This window comes from Tachypleus tridentatus, chromosome 13, assembly GCF_004210375.1.
Source record: "Tachypleus tridentatus isolate NWPU-2018 chromosome 13, ASM421037v1, whole genome shotgun sequence".
In the NCBI taxonomy this organism is placed as follows: Eukaryota; Metazoa; Arthropoda; class Merostomata; order Xiphosura; family Limulidae; genus Tachypleus; species Tachypleus tridentatus.
In genome coordinates, this window is record NC_134837.1 from 70,203,357 (window position 1) to 70,230,045 (window position 26,689).

Below are 26,689 nucleotides of genomic sequence, written 5' to 3' on the forward strand. Positions count from 1 at the left end.
TAATGGGTCTATAATTACTGGGACAATTTTTGTCATTTTCCTTTACAATAGAAGTTACATTTGCTAACTTCCAATCCTCTCATACTTGCTCACTATTCAAGAACTGACAAAAAATTGTAGCAAATGGCTGATATATTTAATCTTTAATCTTATTCAAAACCTTGGGGAAACATTACCTGGCCCAAGACTCATTATTATTATTATTTAAACTCCCCAGTTTTTCCTTAACAAGCTTGGAATCAATCTAGTTATCTTACTTAATCTTCTTTCCATCTATCAACTCTTCAAGATATGGAACATTGCTTAAATCTCTGTTAATAAAAGCTGAAGAAAAAATAAAATTTAATAACCCGGCCATTACAGTACAGACTTCTTTATATATAATCAAAATGTTAGTTTCTACATTTTCAGCCAACCTTTTTTGATCTCTTGTTTTTGATTCCTAATTTCCAGCTTCACCAACTTTTTTCAACTTCTGTAATCTTCTAAATCTCCTGTCATAACAGTCAATTTAAATATCTTAATTTGTTATGCTTTTATTTAATTTTATCTATTAAACTATTTGTGATCCAACCTGGGTCATTACTTGCAGCTAACCTTTTCTGTTTGTGATCTAACCTGGATTACTACTTGCAGCTAACCTTTTCTATTTGTGATCTAATTATCTTTTCTGTTCATGATTCAACCTGGGTTATCACGTGCAGTTGACCTTTTCTGTTTGTGGTCCAACCTGGGTTATTACTTGCAGCTAACATTTTCTATTTGTGATCCAACACAGTTATTACTTGCAGCTAACATGATTCAACCTGGTTATTTTCTTTTCTGTTTGTGATCCCACCTGTTATTACTTACAGGTTATCCAACCGTTACAGTTGACCTTTTCTGTTTGTGGTCCAACCTGGTTATTACTTACAGCTAACCTTTACTATTTGTGATCCAACCTGAGTTATTACTTGCAGCTAACCTTTTCTGTTTGTGATCCAATGTGGTTACTACTTACAGCTAACCCTTTCTGTTTGTGATTCAACCTGGGTTATTACTTACAGCTAACCCTTTCTGTTTGTGATCCAACCTGGGTTATTACTTGCAGTTAACCTTTGTGTTTGTGATCCAAACTGAATTATTACATATAGCTAACCTTTTCTATCTGTGAACCAACCTGAATTATTACATACAGCTAACCTTTTCTATCTGTGAACCAATCTGAATTATTACTTGCAGCTAACCTTTTCCATCTGTGAACCAACCTGAATTATTACTTGCAGCTAACCTTTTCTTTCTATAAGGAATGTGTTTATCTTGAATATTTAAAACTTTATCTTTAATAACAAATAACAATATATATAAAATGACATTGTTTTTGGTAGGTTCCTTGAGTAATTGGTGAAGAAAGCAGTCTTCAGCAGTTTCTGAAAACCTTTCTCTCTTGTGGCTTAACTCTAGTGTTTACCAAGCTATATGCCTGAAATTATAATTGCCCATTTATGATTTATTAACAGCAGAAATCGTGATCTAATTGTAAAGCTTTTCACTAATTTCATCAATATCATTTGGTGGTCTGACAAATTTCTACTAAAAGTCTTTTCCCATATATCCACTAGTATAAACCCAGATGGATTCAGTCTTCTTGTTATATTTGATATCCTCAACTTCAAGAGGATATAACATTTTACAGATAAAGCATTTCCTCTCCCTATCATTAGTATTCTATCTTTATTAAATAGCCAGTAACCCTCTATTTCAAAGAAATTTCTGTCATCAGAATTATTTGATTTAAAAAAACTTTCAGTTATTCCCATTACATCAAAATCCTCCATTTCTTTCAGTGCTCCAAAGTCATGTATTTTATTTCTTATATGTCTAGCATTACAATAGTAACAATTAAACTTATCCTTAAAACTACTTTTATACCCATTTACTGTGCTGAACTTTTCTCTGCCTCATAATGTTTATGGATTTAGTTTTTCTGGCTGTCACCACTGTCAAGTTCTAGTTTAAAACTCCCTTTATAGCTGAGTTAATAGCCTCAGCAAACAACCCAGTCTCTACCCTATTTAAGTATGAACCATCCATTTCAAAAGCTTCTTTCTTCTATTGAACTGATGCCATAAGTCCAACCATCTAGTGTGCTCATCCTAACATTGCAACTTAATCTTAGCTTCTATCCCTAGATCTGCTTGTAACTTTATTCCTGTAGTTAATTCTAGGCATATCCATGACAAAAATTAATTGTCCTTTTTCTTTTAATGCCTTTATCAACCCCTTCTATTTATTACTTAGCTCCTCTGACCTACCTTTCCTTACACCAGTCACCTCTATATGCATAACAAAAACTGCATCTCTGCTAGCTCCCTTTATTATATATCCTGATATATCAGTTATGCCCTCCAGCTGTGCCCCTAGATAGCATAATCTAATTCTTTTCTCCTTATTTACCCCAACAGACTATCCTATTCACATGCCTTGCCAAAATATCAACTATAACCTCTTTATCATCCACATCCTTCACACTAAAGAGTATCTTTAATTATATATTTTGATGTATAGATAATGTTTATAATATGATATAATTAGCCTGATTTATACTACATCCTAAAAGATGGAGCATACACTCAATGGAGAGAAGTCTATGATCCAGAGAAAGGGAGCTTTACAATGTGTTGTCACATTAAGAACATGATAGGCTCAATGGTGAAATTGTTGGGAATGTAGTCAGAGAGGTTGAGAAAATGTAGCAAAACAAATGCTGTGAAAATATGTACCATCCTTATTGTTGATGCAAGTCACAGACTTGTAATGTTTGCATAAAGCTTGCCAAATGTGGATAAGCCATGCTTGGTACTTTCTGAGTTCTGATATGAAGAGCTTAAACATTCTGGGGCTGCTGCAAATAGGCTCAGCCACATGTGGTGGATTAATAATGACATAGGTGTGAGTTTTATTTAAAGTTAGACACACATGCAAACGACCATTTAAGCAGTGGTGCAAGTAATAGCTATCCGTTCTGTAAAGAGGCAAGTATCTATCTGAAATACATTTAGAAGTTAATAAAAAAGTGAGGTCTTGTATCAAAGTAAATAGCCTGTTACTGAGATGGTGATAAATATTTTGGCTTAAGTTATTTTTAAACCTATAATATGTGCTTACTAATTAAAATATTAGGTTGAGAAATAATTCATGAGCGTTTTTAAATAATTTCATTCAAGCATTACATGCAAGACTATACAATACTTCAATGCATGAACACATTACACCCAAAACATTTATTATGATACTTTATTTCATGTAATACCTAGGTATATAGTATGCATTGTTTTAAATGAAATTGCAAGAAATTAAATGCGAAAAGCAGATGGTGTCGAAAATCCTCGATTTTGTCCACTTGACATTCCATTTAATGAGCTGAAAATGAAAGCAAAAATTAAAGACATATGAAAATCAAACACACCATCTATTAGAGCAAAAAATTATCTACCAAATGACATGAAATATTTTGCGAAAGCATTTCATTTATGAATATATTTTGTTAACTTGAAAGAACGCTCACGAATTATTCCTCAACCCAATATTTTTCAAATAATAAAAAATGAGGATTAAAATCTTTGGATATTTTTATTATTTTGCAAGACTTTTTATAAAACTTAAAATTCCTGTTAGTTTACCCTTAAAGGACATCATTATCAATTTTTGATTTTATAATTTGTGCTTGGCACAGTTATCATCAGTTGATGATGCAGGCTAAAAACATTAGTTGGCAACCCCCTCATGCTGTAGTGTCCTTTCCCACTCAAAGCATAGTGTCCGAGTCATTTTCTCAGTGTATGTCATGTGGCAGAAAAGGAAGGGTGCAACAGCTAAGGGAATGAAGTGAAAATGTTTTTCATCAAAAGACAAAATTGAAGTATTAGCATGTGATAATTATTCCGATGAAGAAGTGGTCCAGCATGGCCAGGTGGTTAAGACACTCAACTTATAATCTGAGAGTCGTGAGTTCGAATCACCATCACACTAAACATGCTTGTCCTTTCAACCTTTGATGAGTTATTTGTGATGGTCAAGCCCACTATTTGACTATTTGTTGGTAAAAGAGTAGCCCAAGAGTTGACAGTGGGTGAATGACTAGTTGCCTTCCCTTTAGTCTTACACTGTTAAGTTAGGGATGGCTAGCACAGACAGCCCTTTAGTAGCTTTGTGCAAAATTCTGAAACAAAAGAAAAAAAACAAACCAATGAAGAAGAAAATGTTTCAGATTTTTCATCATCATCAAATTTGATTGTTTCAATCTCTGAATGTGATTTAGATAGTGAATCCATAAATGAATTATAATTCATTGGTTTAAAATGGGTAAGTTATCACAATTTTGATACATTTATTCATTCTTTTGATAGTAGAAATGCTGGAATCACAGATGAATTTAGGCTCATGAATGAACCTAAAGAATATGAATGTTTTACTGCTATATTTGATCAAAGTATAATGAGTCATAATGTGTGAGAAACAAACAGATATCACAAGTTTTGTAAATCCTTGAGCTCTGAAGAATGTGAAAGTAACACTCCATCTACTTCACAAAATGAGAAATGTGAAGATACAACTATTGAGGAAATGTACACTTTTTTCCCTCTGGTGATATTTATGCTACATGTAAAAAAATACTGGCTGATTATTGGAAAAATGATTCCCTCATAGGAACCCCAATTTTTTTAAAAGACAATACTTGAAATTTATTCAGAGAGATTCTTAGATATTTGCACTTTTCAAACAATGAGAACCAAATGCAAATGACTTATTATGGAAAGTTTGAGAAATGTTTACAATGGTGAAGAATAAAACTAAATAATCTTTTTCTCCATTTCAAAAAGTAGTTATTGATGAATCATTGATTCTTTTCAAGGGTCACATTGTTTTCAAGCAATATGTTCCAAGCAAGTGCCATAGATTTGGAATAAAGATATTTGCATTATGAGATTGTTTTAAGAAATTTTTTCCCCAATTTTTTATGTCTGTGGTGAGTTGCTGCTGGCAACATCCTTGCTGTTTAAGGGTTAATCAGAAGTACACAAGTGTTTATTTCTCAATAAATAATTGCTATTTACTTTACGCATACATGGTAATACTTCAGAAATATTACAAAGGGGGTAGTAGTTTTTTTGTAGTTTATTTTTTACTAACATCACTTGAGCCTAATTAATCTGGTACTAAAAATGTTCTTCAAAATACAGTTGACACTGGCTACTGTAATTTAAGTTATATTATTCCACTTTTTATGTAGAATAATTTATTTGTTTCATTTACATAATGCAACAAATGCTACATAATGTTATCTTAGATGTTTTTACCATTCTGTTATATGAAAAAAATGTTTAATTTAGTGCTAGTAATCTTTGTATTGATATATAAATATTGCATTAGAACATAACAAGTTTACAATTATATGATAAAATGGACTATGATTTTAGTTTTCTTCACTTTTTTGTATTGGTTTATTCATAAATATTAAACTTTTATCATGCCAACCACCAGTTGTAAGGGTGCCTAGTATACACATGAAGACTGCTCAGTACAGATTTGTACAACATCTGTCTTACACAGGTGGTTCTGTTTCTAAATATAAGTTTCTCTAACATGTTATTTTGTGTATTACTGCATACAAGCAAGTAGTTTGGTTAGAGCTCTTTGGATTTATAGCTTTGGTTCCTGGTGGATTTTACTTTGAAAATATTTAAATTGGGGTAGTTTCAAAGCAAGTTTGAAAAGTCTATTGGGTATGCACATAAATCTTTGTTTTGACTTATTACTTATATTTAGATTTATATATTTATTTCACTTAACTGGATTCTCACACTTTTTCCAGTCCTGTGAAACATGTCTGCAGTACTTGTAGATTCTAATACTTTTTTAGTCATCAGTGAACTTTAGTCCTTGTAATAAGGGATCCAAAGGTTATAAAACAAAAAAAATCCATATTTCAAAAGTTTCATTTAACCATATTTGATTATACTTAGGGGGATGGACATATTCTTTTGTTTCTCCATAATGCCAGTGCTTTTTTTTTCAAACAGAAAGTCCAGTGACTCTCCAGTGGGTTTTGGTACTTGTGTTAGGTACAATGCAGATTGCCCATTGTGTAGCTATGTACTTGACAAAAAGCAGAAGTATAATGATATGGCAGATGTATTGTGGTTCATGTAGTATTAATATTCTTTATTTGATTTCCTTTAGAAGTTTTTAAGAGTTTCTCATGTACATATCTCCCACCAACATTGGAGTTGTTCTATGGACAAGAAAACTAGTTGGTTCACCAGTTTTTCTGAATTATGAGTAAAGTTATTTCAAGTAGAAATAAGAATAAAAATAATTTAGTATTAATTCTGATTGGTAAATGACTTGAATAAAATTGTTAATAATTAAGTTTCACTTATCTTATCTAATTAACATTGTAACAATTCTTCTTTATGCAATTCATGTTATAAATAACACCTAGACCACTGCTATATCTGTTATTGCCTAGCCACCCTGATGAACCATGGTATTGTGTGAAAGGCATGATCAATATTGGATTTAGCAGATAGAGGATGATTGATATAGTATTACATAATATTTTGCTTCCAGTCATAAGTTTTAAGAATCTGTAAATACCAGTGAAAAGTGACTGGTAAAATTCTCTTGAACAACAGGTAAGTCTACTGTAATAGGTACTTTGTATTGGCAGCCTGATTAATTTCCACTTCTGTCATTACCTACCAGGTAAGTCTGCTGTAGTAGGTAGTTTGTTTATATTGGCAGCATGATTAATCTACTTTTGTATGTTTCAGTATGAATGATTCATTTCAAAGTCCTGCAGAAAATGACAATAAATATATTTTCTCCTTTCTTCTGAAATCTGTACCCAAACCTTTGGCAGAATTTTGCATGTTCTTGTTTTCCTCTTTGACTTAAGTATACACTAAACAGATGGAATTTTCTTAACTGAGGCTTTGGGATTAGAACCATTTTCACTAATACAATTTTTAGTATTAATAAATATTTTAGTGGAGCAGGCAGATGGAAAACTTCAATGTCCACCCATCTGGTGTGGATGGGGTTTTCTTTCATTTCTTATTTCAGTATCATAACAGGTACCTGTCACACTACAAAGTTATAAGGTTTCAGTAACCTATATTTGTCAGATTTGGCTACAATAAAAAACATATTTGATTATCTCCTTTTGGTTGTTTTCATTTTATTTTTAATGTTTTGTTGTTTTACACTTGCTTTATGGTCTGTTTCACTCTGTTTGGCAAGTTGTCTTAGTACATTAATGTGTATGTTCAAGGTCTGTGTGTTGATTTATTATTATTATGTATAATGGTATGGTAATCTAAGGAAGTGGTTCTCAAACTCTTTTAGTCTGAGGCTCCCTTGATGTGAATAAAAAGGTCTGATGCCCTCCAACTTGTAACTTGAGCATAGTAATTGAAAAATAGTATTGTATTAAAAAGAGTAATATCTCCATTTAATACACTGTATCATTTAATTAATTTAACATAATTTTTATTGGATTATTGTTTATTTCGAATTAAAAGTAATTCAGTATCTCTATTTTGTCCCATTTTTTTTATGACCCTCAGAAAGAGCTTCATGGCCCCAAGGGGTACTGCATCTCTCACTTTGGGAAACACAAATCTAGGGGACAATGATATTTACAATAACAGGAATTTTTTAAATATTTCTTCCTGGACTGAACATTTTTTAACTTTCAATTTTATACAGCTCTTACATTGGAGTTGATGTAAAGTTCTCAAAGTATAAATATGTATTTTGCTGTGTTTCTTTAAGTTATTGAAAAATATTCATTAAAAAAGAAAGTACACATAGGATCAAAAGTGCCTCATATTATAACCAAAATTATATCCTTACAATTGAAAGTAAAAATTGACAGGAATATAGTACTTCGATTCTGTCAACTTGTCAAAACTTGTAAAGTATTTACTAAACACAGTTTCTTTGTGGCTGGATCTTTCTTATTTTTTAGGAATCAAGCACACCTGTTATGGAAGAAATTGGAGAATTAGCGAAAGATGCAACAGATTTTTTACAGAATATGCTAATGTAAGTGGTATAATGTTTTTGTACTCCATGACATCTGGTTTTACTTACGGCAGTTAATTACAATACAAAGAAACTAGCATGAATTTTGCACATTTGTATATAGTTTTTTGTATTAATATTTTCTTGTACCATATATAACAAACTTGCACTTTCTCTCCTACTTCATTGTCTGTTAAAAGTTTTATCTTCTAATTAAACATGTTGTCACTCAGTATGAACATGTCACAACCTTCTCCTTTAATTTGACAATTTGTCACTTGATATCAAAATGTTACAAAGGCATTCTCTAGTTTTACAATATGTTGCTTGATCTGAACAGATTATAAGTTCATCTTATTTCATATTTAGCCTTGATCATATAAAATGCCTAAGAACTTGATACCGTATATTAGTTTTCACTTGGTGTCATATTTTCTTTGTATACATTATTTGTTCAGCATCTGACTAGTACATAATCCTTGAATTGTGTGTGTAATTTTTAACCCTACCAACACTGGTTAACAGCCATGTCATCTTGTTTGTTGATTTGCATTCAAAATTTTATTGAACTACTATTTTATAAATTTATGTGAATAAGTTTGGTACCAATTTATAGATTAGAAATCAAATTTTAGTATGATTTATTTAATTTTTTAACTTGCAAGTTAATAAAAAAACACATACCCAAATATCAATTTTTGTTTGTTACATGGAATGGTGAATGCAGCATTGGCTGAAATTAGATGTTTGTGATGTCCAGATACAAAATCTATAGTTTCTTATGAATTAGATACTCAAATTACTTATACTGACAAATTAGAATATAAAATAAGAACTTCCTATCATTTCCTTTTGCAGACATATCACTATGTTTAGTAAATCAAATACAGTAACCCTGCTCACCTCATCCATTTTTGGAAATACTTTCTTACATACACTCACTTTGCTGTGTCATGTGTTTATAAAGAATTAAAAGCTCAGAATTTCTCTCATCCAGTTTCTCAGCCTCTTGAAGATGGGAAGTTCTCGAGATTATTTCTTTTGTCTCAAATCTTGGAAGGAAGGGTTAAGGAAAAATATTGTTTGAAAAACAACATTTGTTTAGATTCAAATACAGTTTAGTTAGTAAGCCTAGCAAATTACAGTGTAATTCTGTGATAGAGATAGAGTAATTATAATTTTTTGTTATTTCAAAATGTGTACTAAAGTTATTTCATTGTACTTGCTGCCAAACCTTGCAAGCTAAGCCTTGACAAGTTTCATGCTTGGAGGATGTAAAACGAAATAACTTGTCAAGGCTTAGCTTGCAATGTTTGGCAACAAGTAAAAACTTCTTTACAGTTGTAAGTAGTAGAGACCATTGTTTCTATATTTCTTTATTTAGTGTTCTATATTTTAAGAAAAGTAATAGAAATTTAAGTACTTGTTTGTAAATAGTAATAATATGTAAATCAGGTCATCCTTTAAGTAATGTCTGATTGTAGGTTCAGAAGAAGAAAAAGGATTTCAAATGCTTTTAACGTTATTTAATCAATAATGCATGTTCCATTATTATTATTTACTTCCTGCCAACGCTTCACAAGCTACTGAATACCATTTCTATAAATTTCTTGGTGTTTGGAGGAAAAGGATGTAGAGAGGGTAGTTTTGACATCTTCATGTGTTCCAATCTCTTTTCCATCAAGATAGTTCTGTAAACTTTGGAATAGATAATAATCAGATGGGGCAAGGTCTGGAGAATAAGGAGCATGTGGAAGTTTTTCCCAGTCTAGTTTCTCAATCTTTGCAGATGTGATCCTTACTATATGGGACTGTGCATAATCCTGGTGTAACACAACACCTTTACGATTGATCAAAGCAGACCTTTTTTTTTTCAGTGCAACATTTGAGTGCTCTAACTGTTGACAACAGAAGTCTTATGTAATTGTTACAATGAGTGGCAGCAACTCAAAGTGGATCACACCAACAATATCTCACCAAATGCTTAACAAGACTATTTTAGGATGGAGGTCCATTTTGGGCTGTGCTTCAGCCAGCTTGCTTGCAGTGAGCTATTGTCTGCAGCTCTTAACATTTTTATAAAATATTTTTCATTTCCAGTCACTAACCTGTCCAAAAAAAGGTGAGTTATGTTTGTGAGAGTCTAGAGAAGTGCAAATGTCCACTCTTAGGTAGGCCCAGTATGGCCAAGTGTGTTAAGGCGTGCGACTCGTAATCTGAGGGTCGCAGGTTCGCATCCCTGTCGCGCCAAACATGCTCGCCCTTTCAGTCGTGGGGGCGTTATAATGTGACAGTCAATCCCACTATTCGTTGGTAAAAGAGTAGCCCAAGAGTTGGCGGTGGGTGGTGATGACTAGCTGCCTTCCCTCTAGTCTTACACTACTAAATTAGGGACAGCTAGCACAGATAGCCCTTGAGTAGCTTTGTGTGAAATTCAAAAAACAAACAAAACAAACAAGCTCTTAGGTTGGCTTCTGTCAAATCATGGGGTCACATTTTTCAAGTTTTGACACCTTTCCAAGCTGTTGCAGATGATGGTGAACTGTTGAATGGGTTGAATTAAGCTTCTGTGCTAGTTCTTCAACTGTTACAGCACAATCTTCATCAAGTGCAACCAGCAGCAAGTCATCATTAAACTCGACAGGACAACCTGAATGTGGCACATCACTTGAGCTATAGTCACCTGATCTATACTTCTGAAACCACCTTTGACATCTTTTTCCATTGAGAGACTTTGCACAATAAACACCTTGAATGTTTTGTGTAGTTTCTACTGCACTGTTGTCTTTTTAAACTTGTAAAGCATTATATGCCTAATGTGCTCCTTAGACACATCCATCACCATTATTTGATTAATGATCTGAAAAAGTGCAGGTGGCTTAGTTTCTTTTATATGTCTGAACACACATGCACGTCCTACTACATATTTTAGTCATTAAAGCCTTCTACAAAGACAGAAATGATGATACACTTTCTGTATTACCTTTTTGGACATTACTTATGGGATGACATGTAATGTATTATAACTGAAATGTGTCTGCATTTTATATAATACTGGTCCTCTCAAACAAAGCCAAGTGAGTTCACTTTGTAAAGGTCAGTTTTATACTATTTAATATGGTAACATTGAAAGATCAATAAAATAAAATTCCACTATAATATTTTACTTCCTTTCACATAACCTTTCCTAATTAGTATTGTCCTCTGTTGACACAAATGTTTTGCTTGCCACTAATCTTGTAATGCTCAATTCTTTCTGCATACTATTTGCAAATGATCATGCAGCAATGCACTACCAATATGAGTGCAGTACTATTCCTATTGTAACTCACATCCTCTCTGATAATGCACGTATTAATCACTTATCAATTTGCAGTCTCGCTGTACAACATGTATTTCAAGACTGCTGGTATGGACATTAAAACTTTCATTAAATTAAATTAAAGAACAATGTTTTGACCTTCTTACATACATCCCCAGCAACCAGTTAGCAACACTTATAGAATTCTATAAGCACTATAATACACTAGCACTAAAACTAACTTTGTTCAATGGCCAAAACTATTTACAAATAAACAGCTTAAGTATGGGCAATCCCATGTAATCAGTTCTAGCCAACATTTTCACGACACAGATTGAACCTCAAGTGATCAATTCAGCTTTACACCCACCACTATAATGGTACAGATATGTTGACAATACAATTGCTGGATTTACATCCATATAACATACATTTAATGTTTTCGACCACATAATCTTCTTACACCCCTATGTTAAGTTCACACAAAAAACTAATCAAATAGCATTTCTCAACCTCAAGGTCAGATGAACTGATACACATATCAAAATGGAAATCTACAAAAAAATCACCTATTCTGCACTATACATTTCCTGGGACTCAGCACATGAAACAAAACAAAAACTTGACATATTAAGAAACCAAATAAATACAGCTGCAAAACTATGTTCATCCCATAAAATTAATGATGAAATCAACAAAATAAAACAACACTTCACCAACTTAACTAAATTTCCTCCAAAAACTGTGTAAAAAATTACACCACACACATAGACCAACAACAAACAAACAATAATAAATCCCAAGAAACAAAACAAAAACTTGACATATTAAGAAACCAAATAAATACAGCTGCAAAACTATGTTCATCCATAAAATTAATGATGAAATCAACAAAATAAAACAACACTTCACCAACTTCACTAAATTTCCTCCAAAAACTGTGTAAAAAATTACACCACACAACCAACAACAAACAAACAATAATAAATCCCAAGAAACAAAGTACAAAACCGTGTACTGCTACATACCACATGTTCCTGATATCAGCGAAGACTAACCAACATTTGTGAAAACTTAAAACACAACATTCCAGTAAACACAAAATTAACTCCATACTATATAAAAACTACACTGACAAATACAACACCAACATTATTTATAAAATACAATATAACAACTGCCACAACTTCTATATTGGAGAAACAAGCAGGAAAATGGAAACCAGATTCAAAGAACAGAAAAATCCACCTTCACAAGTTTTTGAACATTGCAAATCAAATAAACACAGCATAACTATAGAAAATGCCCAGATATTAAATAGGGGAACAAATATAAACAAATGCAAAATCAAAAAGCCATTCTTATACAACAACTAAAACCAAAATTAAACCATTATAAAGGAACATCTTTATACCTATATTAATTAATAACCTAACATGTACTTCAGTGTTTTCTACAATTCTGTATCTGTTTATACTCTCTTTGCTAACTTGAAGATGATGTAAGAAGGTCGAAACATTGTTCTCTAATTTAATTTAATGAAAGTTTTTAATATCCATGCCAGCCATTATGAGATACATCTTTACTTGAAGTGGTTTTCTCGTCATCATGACTGTACAGACATGTTTTAATTATTATATCCACATGTGTTTACTATCAGATGTTTTTTAATTTAGTAACTACAGTTTCTCTGTTTTATTTAGTGAAGATTCAGATTTTAAGTATCATTATCTTTTTTCCTATTTTGTTTTTTTGTTTTTGGTTATACGAGTTATGCACTCACAGTTTTGGGAGGTTTGCAGTTTTGATGTTCATATTTTCTGGGGCAATGGCACAGCTGTCAGCTCCAAACATGATTACTATGTTCCACTTTGGGCAACATTTTGTATAACTTGTTGTGTAGTTTGTCATACCAGCACCTACATGTGTATGAACAAGTGGATGTTACTTTTGACAGTTTGTTTTTACTCTCCTGAATAGGCTTTTCTGTCACATGTTGTTTTGGGATACTTCACCTAGAATTCCTTTGCCTTTTGTTACCTCAAATGTATTGTTTTTTGTTTGTTTTGGGGTACTTCACCTAGAATTACTTTGCCTTTTCTTACCTCAAATGTATTGTTTTTTGTCTGTCTCCTGTTTCTTTGGATTTTACCCATGCCCTATTTGAGGATTAATCTTTGTGTCTTCTTTGACTTTTCTTTCTTGTTTTGGGGCTCACTTGCACTCTTTAATTATCTTTCTTACTTTACTTAAGCTTTTGTTTTATTTATAACATTGATATTTACATTCTGCATATATAAATCATAAGTAGTTAACTTACAGAAAAAATTAATCACTGTCCATTGTGGTGTATTAGGATTGTACAGAATCTAACAGGATTAGAACATTTGGTGCTACTAACTGACATGTTTGGTCTGACAATATATTTTATACTGTGGTTTTTCCAATTGTTGTACAGTGTTCTAATTTTAGTTCCACTGGTTTACACTAGTTTTCTGTTGGGTGTGACAATGTATGATACATCTAATGAGCCTTTCACAAAGGACTTGTGATTATTATACAGAACATGTGTACAAGAAATCAGATAATACTTTATTAAACATTTTTCCAGTACTTACTACCTACTTTATACAAGTTTTGTTCATCTTAGGATCCTGTTAATACTTTGATCATTAATCACTCTGTAATTACTAATGTGGCTGTTTATACCCAACATATTACCACAGTTGTTTTAAACTGTGTAATGCCACTATTCTTGTGTTTCTGAATGTACTAAAATCACATTCAAAAGGGCCATTGGAAATGTGTTGTATATTAAGAAAATAATTAATAGAAAAGAAGTGATAAATTTATTGTTGTTCAGAGCGAGAAGGCCAAAAAATATGGTAAACAAACTACGTGTTATACAGGAACAGTATTTTGTACAGATTAATATTACTGGTGTTGATACTAGGATGTATTAAAATCTGTCAAATCCTATTACCATATGTTTTTCTCACTTCAACAGTACGTTAAGTTGTAGTGATTAGTAACACACAATTGTCAAAGAAATAGCAGCATTATCCATTCAACAATATCTTTAATTCTTTCCATGTTTCTTGGATTAAGGTAAAATAAATGCAATAAAAGTCATGCAATGTTTTTTTTTTTTAATATAGCCATTCTAAAATTACTTCTTTACATATTATGTATATCTTTATATAACTTGGCTCTTATTTTAGATTATACATATTGAAAAGAACTTGGCATGTATGTAAATTGGCTTATTTGTTTTTTCTGTAGATATAACTAACATCTTTATATATTTCTGGTCATTTTATGCTAACTTGGCTGTTTGTTTTTTATACATATTTTGTGATCACTTTTAAAATATATTTTCCTCTTTAAAGATAGTTTTAGACAGTGAGCTCATTTGGAAGGTTTTGTGTGTGGGAGCGTGTATGTGAGTTACAATGATAGCTAACATCTAATCTTTACTCACATCCATTTGAAGCACTTCTTGATCTGTTATTCTGATTAAAATAATAATCAGTTGTTACTTGCTGTCCTCAACCAAGTTATTGGGGTGAATGAAGGCTTTATTTACACTTCGTGCCTGAATTGTTTCATAAACAATTTGTATAAATATGTGCTTAGCATGAGAAGATTTACATTTAGTACCCTGTGACAGAGAAAATAATAATCTCTTGTGTTACTTCTGGTAAAAACATTTTTCTTTACATTTTATGACTTTTGATTATCAGAATATTATCCATGTTTCTTTCTCTTTGTATTTTTGTAAGAAAAAAAAAGTATTTGACATTTTATTTCTTTATATGTGCAACAGAATATCTTTTTCCTGTGTTTCTTTTTGTAACATATTTCTGATGTGATGTGGAATCTCCTCCCACATTTAGCACTCTGATTCAGTGCTGTCTTTATATGCAATCCTTTTGCATGCCACTAGCCTTGAGGCTCTTGTCTAATCTCATGCCTCTATGTGATATCGCTGCATTGTTGCATGCAAATGAGCATGAAATGGTCCTCTATCAATAGGAGTGTGATATCCCCTTCTAGCTTGGCTGGCTTCCTCTATAATATACTGGTTATTTAATCATCACATATTAAGACTTGTCATTTTTCACCTAGGTGAGATTTCTTAACATCAGTATTTAAGAAATCTTTTTTGTTTTTATTTTCAAACAACTCTACCTCTGAAGGTTTTATGGCTCTTATTGTCCACAATATGAAAACATGGAGATAATTATTTCCACCTTATCTCATGTTAAAATTGTGGACTATTTTCACTCTAGAAGACTATCACAGTGTTGTTGGGTGATTCTTTTTTTGTCAGGGGATGTGACAGCTGATGTGCAGTTGGTGGCAGACTCTTGCATGCAGCCTGGACCTTTTTCAAACCTTGACACAGACTACTTTCCTGTAATTCCTGTCTGTGATGATTCAGATTTTAAACAGTCCTTTTAGATGCCTAAAATTGCAAACAGTTCCTCCAGTGTAGACATGGATCTTCCTCAACATTCTACATTGTTTTGTGACATTTCTTCTCAGGTAGCTCATCTGCAGCTGTTTCTGTTTACTCTTTTTCACTCATCTAGGTTCAGGAATACCCAATGGGTTTTTGTCTTCATAAGTCTTATGATGTTCCTCCATCCTATTGCTTGTCAATTGAACTCTTGTTGGTATCACCCTGTCAACAGGCCAGTCATCAAGAGGTTTGAAAATGGCTTGTTTCTGGAATCACTCCTCAGCTTCAAGTTTTTTGAAAGTTTAGCTCTTATGCTTTGCATATGTATTGGGTTGAGGAATAATTCGTGAGCGTTTTTTCAAGTTAAAAAAATATATTCATAAATGAAATGCTTTCGCAAAATATTTCACGTCATTTGGTAGATAATTTTTTGCTCTAATAGATGGTGTGTTTGATTTTCACATGTCTTTAATTTTTGCTTTCATTTTCAGCTCATTAAATGGAATGTCAAGTGGACAAAATCGAGGATTTTCGACACCATCTGCTTTTCGCATTTAATTTCTTGCAATTTCGTTTAAAACAATGCATACTATATACCTAGGTATTACATGAAATAAAGTATCATAATAAATGTTTTGGGTGTAATGTGTTCATGCATTGAAGTATTGTATTGTCTTGCATGTAATGCTTGAATGAAATTATTTAAAAATGCTCACGAATTATTCCTCAACCTAATACAATGTGGAGGACCCTTGAATCACATGCTTCCTTTAAGGGCTTGATCTGTCTTTTAGAGTTCAAGTATAATCTATTTTCAACCTATTACTAAGGGCTTTCATATAGAAAATGCATTTATTGAGTCTGCATTTTCACTACATTATGCAGTGTTGGCTCTTTCTAGCCCTATACTGGGAGACTTTCTCTGCTATGGTCTCCTTTATTTTTCAAAGTCTGATGATTTGGGTTGGCTGGTAAAGTCAAGCTTTTTAGGTCACAGTCAAGTCCTATAAAATACTTCATTCATTTGCTCGTGGGTTTAGTCTTTTTCTCTTATGTATTATAGTTTGAAAAGCTTTTCACATCTCCTCTTTCTATGTGAGAGGTTCTGTCTCTTTTTGGAACTCTGGCCTCTCCAGAGTCATTGTTTATGCATGTGTTCTCATTTACATCTCTGAGTGGATTCTGACAGATCATTGAAATATGTCCAGAGATCTACTAACTTCTTTCATATCACTCCCTTTATCTCTTCATCTTTAACTATTGGTGGCTTGTCCAGACATAGTCAGTTCATGAATGCTTCTCTATTTGGATGGAGTGCCGTTATCAGTACTGTCATTATTTATAGTGTTTGGCTTCTGAAGTTCAACATCCTGTAAATATTGATAATTCAATGGATCTGTCACTGGCTTCTATAATATCTGTCTGAAACCAGTTTATTATGATCTGTTCAAATAATGCCACTGTAGTTTCTTTCATTGCTTGACAAAGATACATCCTCTTGGGACAGTTACATTATAACTTCAGGGCTCCTTTTTCTGGGCTTACAACTACATCTACTTGTTGATCTGCCATACCACAGAGCTTTGAACTTAGTGTTGGATTGACTGTATTGCTCAGAGTGGAATCTCTAAAGAGAGTGGTTCTTATATTTTTTGGTGTTTAAGTACATTTGTTTGCATACCTTTGCACCTTCCCTCAATACCAGTGTGCAGCTTCAGATATTGCCCTAGCCACACTTGTATGTTCTACTGACCTCCTGGGATGTGTAGGGTAGCTGAGAAGCCTTAAAATTTGTGCCCACCTTTGTGATACTTTAGCAAAAAGTGGGAAGTTTTTTTTGACAGAACCTTTCCAAACAGTTACTTTTATTGGACAAAGAGTATTTTGTGTTTGAAGTTGATGTGGTCTCCCACCAAGTGTTGCTCTCACTGGCTTTTTCCCCTGCACCCAGTGGAAGACATAGTCCATGAGTTTTCCCTTTTTGTCACCACGTTCTCAGAAAATATCTCATCTTTTTATTTCTTTCACTACACCAAACCCTCAGCCATATCAATGTGGATTTTAAACTAAATTTTTAGTAAAGATGTATCATGACCTGAAGTTTATATTTTCCATACCTGAAAATATTTTTAGAAATTCTACTTCTCTCTTTGTACTAAGCACAGATAGCCCTCATGTAACTTTGTGCAGAATTAAAAAACAAATTCTTTATACTACTGAGAGCATTCATTCTGTGCATGCAACTACTGCAGGCAACAAGTCTTGAACAAACTTCCACCCCTACATGTATTGTACCAGCATATAATGTAATTGTCATAATGATGTAATCTTCCATCAAAAGTAGAGCAACATGATTTTCATATATAGTAATCTGTGTGAGCACTTATCACATAATTGTAGGCTTATTTTGTTTTCAGCATTGTCTATGTTAGATGTGTTTCCCTGTGTATTTTGAGTTTTTTTGCTAGTTTGATCAGTTTTTTTATATCTTTGGGCATTACGTCTACCTGTTTTTCCTTTTGTGTACCCTATAGTTATCACATTTGTGTGTTTTATAATTTCCTTACAATGAAAAAGATCATTCATTTTTGTTAGTGGTGTTGATCCTTCACTCTGAATTTGCAAGTCTGTGTTGGCTTTATGACCAGAGGTTCTGATGATAATTATCCTTTTCAAGTCTTCTCTATCTGCCACAACAACAACTTGAGGCACATTATCTGTTCATGATTTTTACAACTGTTGTGCATCAGGTGGTTGGTTATTTTTTGCCTGTTTTTTCTTCAATTTTGGTCTCTGTTTCCTTATCTTCAGTGGAGCCTGTCTCACCTGTGGGTGATTTTGACCAGACTTATCCTCTTCCAACCTCTGCTTTTGGCTTCCTTCTAGGCAATGAACATTTGCTTCCTCCTGCTCTGTTAGCTTCCTTCATTACTCAAGTATGTGACATTCTTATTCTTTGACTTGGCAGTCTTGATGCTTTTTGAGTTCCTTTACTTTATCATCCTCCATCTTATTATTTTATCTTCCCCACTTCCCTGACATTTGTGCTGATGCTGATAATTTTCTTCCTCAATTTCTTGTTGACCAACATTTAGTTAATCTTCTTTGTCTTTATGGCTCCTTTTCTGTGGTTTTAAACTTTATGTTTTCCTTGAACCTTAGTCTCTTGAATTCTTTCTCTCTAGTTGGGATTCTTCACGCTTTTATTCCTTGTCTCTTTCTTTCAGCAGTTTGCTTGTCTTTGCCTTACCTTTACTAGCTTCTTCATTGTACCTCTTTTCTTCACCTACTCTCTGAGGCTTACTGTCATGATCCAGTTAATTTTGATAAGGACATCCATACCTATTTGTTTTCCTCTTTGGCTACTGTTTCTTCAGTTACTCTCTCTTTTAACCTGGTTCTTTCATTTTAGGATCTCCATTGTCAGGATGGTTTCCTTTTGAATGTCTGTCTACTATTCTATTATCTCTGTGACCATTGTCTTGCCCCTTTCCTTAATGATTAGATGTTTGTGGGTGTTTTCAACTCCTTGGAAACGTGAGTGGATGTTGCTCATGGATAATTTTTCCCATTTCTCACCTGACTCTTCTGCAGGTATCATAGTTTTCTACTCATCTCCATGAGTCATGTTGGGCTAATTTCTTTCTCTTGTTCATCTTTCTCTCATTTCTGTTCATCATCTCCTTCAGTACTGGCCATTGTGACTCTCTGCAGGAATTATTCTTTGAAGCCAATCCTGTTATCATATATCCCCTCAGTACTACTTTTGCCCACTTTGCACATCTATGGTCTTTTTTCTTTCACAACCCTTGGATTCTGCATGTTTTATCTCATGGTCTCTCACTACACTTTTATATTCCATCACATCTTAACCTTCATTCTCTTCTCTTTCCCCATCCCTTCAGATCTTTGTATCTGTAATGTCTTTAGGACATGGTTTTCTCTTTACTGGCTTAAGGGTTATAGAATTTGTCTCATCCATTATTGGCTTTTATTGTTATATATTTATCTTAAGAAGTTGATATATTAGTGCTCTGTCATCAACCTATTGTATTTGAATCACTTTTTGGTTCCTTGATTTTTAGATGGATGGCTTTCTCAGTCTGAATTGAGCCCTCTCTCCAGAGTGTGAATGACCAAAGTTAATATTTTAGATGGCTTCCACTGTTTTGTTATTTCCTCTGTGTCTTCTCATTTCCTCTATGTGTCCACAATAGATTCATTGTTCATTTCTTTGCCCTTCCCTTCAGCAAAGCTATGGTTTCATATATTTCCAATGGGATCAAGCACTACTATGCTTGATGCATGTATCATCTGGATCTTTTTTCCATTTCTCTATGGGTGACAGGCTTCTTCTGACTACATTTTGTCTGGATCTGGAGATTGGGTTTTATGTATATCTGGTTGTTGCCATTTGTCAGTCTACCTAGATGCTCTAGTGTGGTGAGTTTTGCCTTTTTTTTTCAGTTTTCTCCATGTTATTCATACATTTCATGGAATCTCCATGTATGTACCAAGATTTTTGTATGCATTCCTGTAAATTGCAAGCTTGTTTACTAAAGCAATAAAAAAAAAAAAAAAAAAAAAAAAATGAAAAAGAGAAGGCAAGACTCACTAGATCGAATGTTATTTGAGGAATTATACCTTACATTCTTTAGGCATAGTACCATCAGAACTTGCCAAATAATTGACATTGTCTCACAGTGAATACAGCTCCTTACATGCATAGAAGTAGTCTTACATGCACTCTGATGCTGTTTTTTCTGATGGCTGTGAGGCTGAGTTTGTGGGAGATCAAGAGCAGACTAGTCAGAACTTAAACTATTATTTCAGTACCTTCCTTTGCTTAGAAAGCTACTTATGAATCTCGTACAGACATTCTGACTCCTGCAGCCTTTTTATAAATATTGTCATGTTTTTAATATTATTATTATTTCTTCTATGGCTTATAAATCTTTATCTTCTTTATTGAAAGAAACTAGTTATTCTGATTATTTGGTCTTGATATTACTGTGCATGCAAGGAGAGTGGCAGATGAATTAGAAGGGGGTGTCCTCATCATTTATTGGATGAGCATGCCTTTGCTTTCTATTGCCTGAAGGTCCCTTATTTGGACGTTTAAAGGTTAGATCCTCTACTTCCTATTTGTTGTGGCTCAAGATAATATGGCACTATTCATCTTAATCAGTCTTAGTTTTCCAGAATTTGTCTGTCACTTACAACAGGTTTGTGTTTATTATCATCTTTGCAACTGTTGTCTGACACCAATTGTATATCTCCTGCTTAAATTTCAGAGGATCTTAGTCATCTATTGATTTGCACTTTGGTTAGGTTATTGGCTTCTCTGTTTGGTATCTTAGTTTGTTGCTGGGATCTTTTGGAAAGAGATTTCTTACTGGAGAGGGTTTGCCTTCCTATGATGGTTTTCTGAGATCTCAGAGAAGCTTCTTTTCATATGGAAATTCCAGACTTCATAGAATCTCAAGTAGATGTGGCCCATCTACATTCTTCACCTATCATACTGGCTTCCTTACTGTTCCACAGTTCTTCTACAGGGCAATTTACTCCACCTCCTGTTTGAGTTTCCAGACCTCTTGCTTCAGCAACATGATCCATTGGAGCACAAGGGTGATTTCAGTCTTACCAGCAAAGGTGGAATGCTTATTTCAGTATTGATGACTACTTTATGAGGTCATATCATGTGGGGTATAATCTTGGAGGGTTTGTGTCAGTGTGGGAGACATTCACCACAGGTCAGTGGGTCTTTAAAGTTTACAGGAGAGGATTGATCATTCAGTTCACTTTTCCTCCTCTTCTGTCTCTCACATTGATTGGATTTCCACTTTCCAAGGACCCTCTTACTCAAACCGTAAAACACAAATCATTCAGGGTATTTTTTCACAATGAGACCATTGAGTGCACTAGCTCTGTTCTCAAAGGTGTAATTCTTATCTGTTTGTAGTACCAAAAAAGATGGGCAACTGGCCATAAACCTTCCTCACCCCATTTGCTTCTTCCAGCCTTCTTGGTTTACTGTGAAGTAATTTTTTTCACTTGTATGGCCCTTTTCACCTAGACTATGTATGCTAAAATTTGATGTTGCAGTTACTTACCTTCATATCTTAATTGCCAAGTCTTCAGAATGTTATCTCAGTTTTGTACACAACAACATGGTTTTTCAGGTTGGCATTCTATCATTTGGCCTTGCATCTACTCCATATATTGTTTGCTGGATATTCAGAGTTTTTTCAGGTCATCATCACTGGCATTCACGCTGACCATTACATGAACAACTGGCTTCTTCTCACCCATTTCCACCATTTGAAAGAACAGCAAATTAAATATTTATTACTAGAAGCTGTGAGAGCTGGGTTTTTTATCATAAAGGAAAAGACTGTTCTTTCTCCCATACCCTCATCCATTTAGGGGCATTTTTAAGTTTTAGACTATGCTGGGCCTAACATTTTTTACATGAAGTAATACTTCATTGAGACAATATCACAGTAGTCATGCACATTTCTTAGTAAGGGGGCACTCACTCAAGATCTCTCTCTCTTTTTTTTGTTTTCAAAAAGTGGATCTTTTCCTTTGGACATACAAACACCAAATTGTTCTCCTTTCCTGTCATGTGATAGGGGTATTTAATCCAGTGGCTGACTATTTATCATGTCACAATAGAGCTTTTCTAATAGAATAAATGCTTCGTTTTCAAGTTTTTCATTGGATCTTCTGTTGTCTAGGAATGCCACAGATCAATACTTTTGTCACACACTGGAATACTCAGCTCTTGTCCTGTGGTCTCCAGTACTTAACTCTCTGGATTTAAGAGCAGCTACTCTCAGTTAGGATGGGACAGATCTTATTTATGTGTTCCCTCTGAATCATCTTCTTTCCAAGGTTCTGGCAATGATTCACTCCATGATCTATTGAGTTCTTCATGTAGCATCGTATTGGTTGGGTCAACCATGGTTTTTGCTCCTTCAGTATTTTCAGGAATGTCAACCACTTACCCTTTCTTGTCTGGCCATCTCACTTATGTCAGCCTCAGTGAAATATTTTTCATCCAGCATTTAGTGTTCTTTGACTTCAAACCTAGCTTTTGCATTCCATTTTACAGCGTGAAGGATAGACATTTTGAATAGCTTCCTTATTAAAATATTCTATTAAACACCCTTCTTTGGAACTTTATCAAAGAAATGAGTTACTTATCATTAATGGTCTCTCTATTTTTGGCATTGTTGTTTGATAAAGGTTTAGTGCCTTTGTTTGTTGCTTTGTATAAGGCTGTGCTATCAACTGCTTTTTGTTTTTATAAAAGAAGAAACTTTTTAAGCCCCTGGTTTTGCCATTACTTTTGAAATAATTTTGAGTGTTTAGTCCTTGTCATCCTTTTCAAATTCCCAATTATGATATCACAGTGGTTCTCCTTGCATTATCACATACACCTTTGGAGTCATGTTCACTATGTCATCTTTTATCTAAAACATATTTTTTTCTGTTATTGACAAGTGGGTGTTTACACTTCATGTTCATGGGACACTTTGTCATTCCAACTATGTTCTGTTGTATGCAGGCAGGTCTTTTCTACCTAAAACTGCAGCAACTAGGGAAAGAGCTAGGACTTTTTCTCCTATTAATCTTCATTTCTCATTTCTGTAATCATTCAGATACACGTTGTCTTTTATAACCTGTTTGGGCTCTCTGATGCTATGTGGCATGCATTAAAGTGTTTTGTGGTTCACATCACTGATTATTTAACCATTGGAATCCTTCAGTATCATATAATGTATTCTCTGTCACTTTAACAAATTGAATTTGTCAGTTGGTTTGGATAACTTCCTCTTGTCTTATTCACATTCAACTTATGTCAATGTCCATGGCAGCTTGGTTGCATTGTCTGTTGGAGTAAATTGCATAGGCCAGAAAGTGGGCCACACTTAACACCTTTATATTGGATTGTGTGCATGATGTAACAGTATCCTCCTCAGCTCTGTTGTCACAGAGGTGAGTGACTTTATCTCTTTTGTGTTTTTCTGAGACCTTGTTATTCTCATTTGGATCTCACTCAGTGATAAGTGTTGCATAGTCAGATATGCTTTTATAAATCCTTGACATCTACAAACAGACAAAATTTCTGGTAGTAACAAGCTCTGTGGGGATGGTGTGTTCCATAAGACTGCATTGGCATTTTGTGAGTGGTGAACAGTTGTTCTGTATCAAATGTACAGTACTGGACTGCCACTCATGGATTATCATGAGTAAAGCATAAATGGACTTTTGCTCATCCCTGCTAAACCCTGAATTCAACAAATTGAGGTTGGTTTTCTTTTCAAAATAGGAAAAATAGTTCACCTTTTGCATTATCTCCACAGCATTATTTTTCAGGACTTCCCATTGCAAATTTCCCTCCCTCTGAAAATTGAGTGTGGTAAATTTTCCCTTGCTGGAATGATGTTTATACTCTATTCCCTCTCAAGAAGGATGTGGCAAAGTAGAATACCCTCTCACCCTTGACTCTGGATGTTTTACTCATACGGCTGGTGGAAAGCTGGACCAACCTATATGAGAACCTTCCCATAATTCCAGTTCAGAAATGGCACTTCGCTATCTGGTTGTCTAAGTGTGACTTTTATTTTTGATCATTTTATTACTTTCTGTGATCTTGAAAAAAGGTCCATGGCTCCTTGTAATTCTGTAATGAGCCATTAGCTGAACCTCACTTGTTTCACATTTTCCTCATAATTCTGGGGAAAGAAGTGTTGCTTTGACTCCCATATTGAGAAGTTAGGATTTTGGTATATAATTGCAGGCTGGATGATCTCTTGTTTCTTAAAGTTGGGTGGGGGAAGACTTGTTCAATTGAATGTTTTTTGAATGTGGGATTATAGATAAACTAGGAAAGAGGTGTGTTTCAGAAGCTTATACTTCACCAAAAATGGATTTCTGATATTACTTACTTCTTTTTGCACCATCTTTCTTCCCATGATAGCTGGTGTTCAGATATGATAATCTTGCCAGTCTCAAAAAAGTGAATAGGAAAGAATAACAGAGAGCTTGTAAATGGTTCAGGTAATGAGGGCACTATGACTTAGGTGGAGAGAGTCACAAGATTAAAATCACTAGGATGATATTAGTGTGGTATAAAGACTGGAGCAAGTGAGGTAGAATTTATATCAATGCTTATATTGGCAAGGAAAATAATCTTTCATTGGTATAAAACCAAATGTAATGTGAGGTAAGTGTTATCAGAATTACATTTGTGATATAGGAAAATGTAAACCTTTCAGGCATTATGCTTTTTCAATATAAATTGCTTTATATGCATGTTTTTAATTTTAAACTGTACAGACCCCACTCTGGATTGGATGAACAGTCAAAAAAAGATGCTTCAAAAAGTGTACCTGGCCCTTTACAAACAAGGTAAGATGTTTATACAAATGTATTTTTACATGAGGATATTGCTTAAGACATTTATGTAGATCTAACTGGTATTTGTTTATATCTAGCAGTAATTGCAAATTTATGTTTTTTGATATTGGTTTGGAGTTATCGGCACATCTTTGCAGCTGGCTACAGTAGATGGACTAATCCTTGCATGCCTATTGATAGTGTGCCTGGTTCTGTTTAGGGCATTTTATTGTTTGTGTGTATATATGTAAAGCATGTGATTGTATAAAAAGAAATTCAAGTATGTGAAATGAGTATTATAACTTGGAACTGTGTGTGTGTGTGTGTGTGTGTGTGTGTGTTTATAATTTTTATAACAAAATGCATCAAATACAAATTTTGTATAGAGTTATACATGTCTCAACCTGATTCATTTATATTAACGTAATTCCTAAATTTAAAATTCCCATAACCACACATAAATGTAGCAGTGTTGTGATCTCCATGTATCTCCTAAACTTAGAGACTATCTTTAACCATATGTTAAAATATAACCTTGTATTTATATCTGACTCATCCATCTAGATGTAACCTTGTAGTTATATCTGACTCATTCATCTAGATGTAACTTTGTATTTATGACTCATTCATCTAGATGTAACCTTGTATTTATGACTCATTCATCTAGATGTAACCTTGTATTAATTTGACTCATCCATCTAGATGTAACCTTGTGGTTATATCTGATCATTTGTCTAGATGTAACCTTGTATCTATATCTGAATTGTTCATCTAGATGTAACCTTGTATTTATTTAGACACGATATAATTAATTCATCTTGATTTAATATCTGAATTTAAAGTTTCTAAACAACAATTTTCAATACACAGAGAACAAATTTAAATAGATTTAAGCATGTTCAGTGACCTTGACATACATAAGATGTGGATTGCATGGGGTAAATAGGGGTCTTATATAATAAACTTTGCAACAAGTGAAAAAATATATTCCTCTGTGATCAGTCTTTCACAATACATCGTTATAATTAACCACGTTGTTTTTACTAATACATTTCATAAGTTGAGTAACAGTATTAACTGTCAGTATTGTTTAAAATTGGTATGTATGTACATACATATGCAGTTTTCATTTCAGCGGTCTTCCATTTAAAGACATTGAACATCTCTTAGAAGGAGTTATATTGTACAGTGATGAAGAGAAAACAAATGAAAAGTCTCGAAGGTACAGTTATAATGGTTATTATTTGTTGGAATTGTTAATCAAATTTATTTATGACCCGTGTCTTTAGAAAATTTTATATATTATAGCTTCCATCTCTCATCATGTAATGTTTTATTTGTTGTGCACTTATATATATCCACATCTATGAAAATTCAATATTTCATTGTGATATGTATTTTTAAGAAACAGTTAATGGCTACTTTTGTTGGACATTTTAATTCCT

The 26,689-nt window shown here is 33.5% G+C and overlaps 1 protein-coding gene across 5 annotated transcripts in view; it reads left to right on the forward strand.

Moving 5' to 3' along the window:
- LOC143238446 (putative pyridoxal-dependent decarboxylase domain-containing protein 2) overlaps positions 1–26,689 on the forward strand; it is an 88,643-nt gene that overhangs the window by 10,164 nt on the left and 51,790 nt on the right. Inside the window, exons 1-4 of one of the 5 annotated variants that reach the window (XM_076478676.1) lie at positions 5,632–5,765; positions 8,015–8,091; positions 25,185–25,256; positions 26,368–26,466. In XM_076478676.1, the coding sequence (XP_076334791.1) occupies positions 8,033–8,091; positions 25,185–25,256; positions 26,368–26,466 (230 nt within the window). In that variant the 5' untranslated portion in view covers positions 5,632–5,765; positions 8,015–8,032. Of the gene's footprint in view, positions 1–5,631; positions 5,766–8,014; positions 8,092–25,184; positions 25,257–26,367; positions 26,467–26,689 lie in introns of those variants that run through there. The other 4 variants (XM_076478674.1, XM_076478675.1, XM_076478678.1 and 1 more) reach the window with 4 other exon arrangements.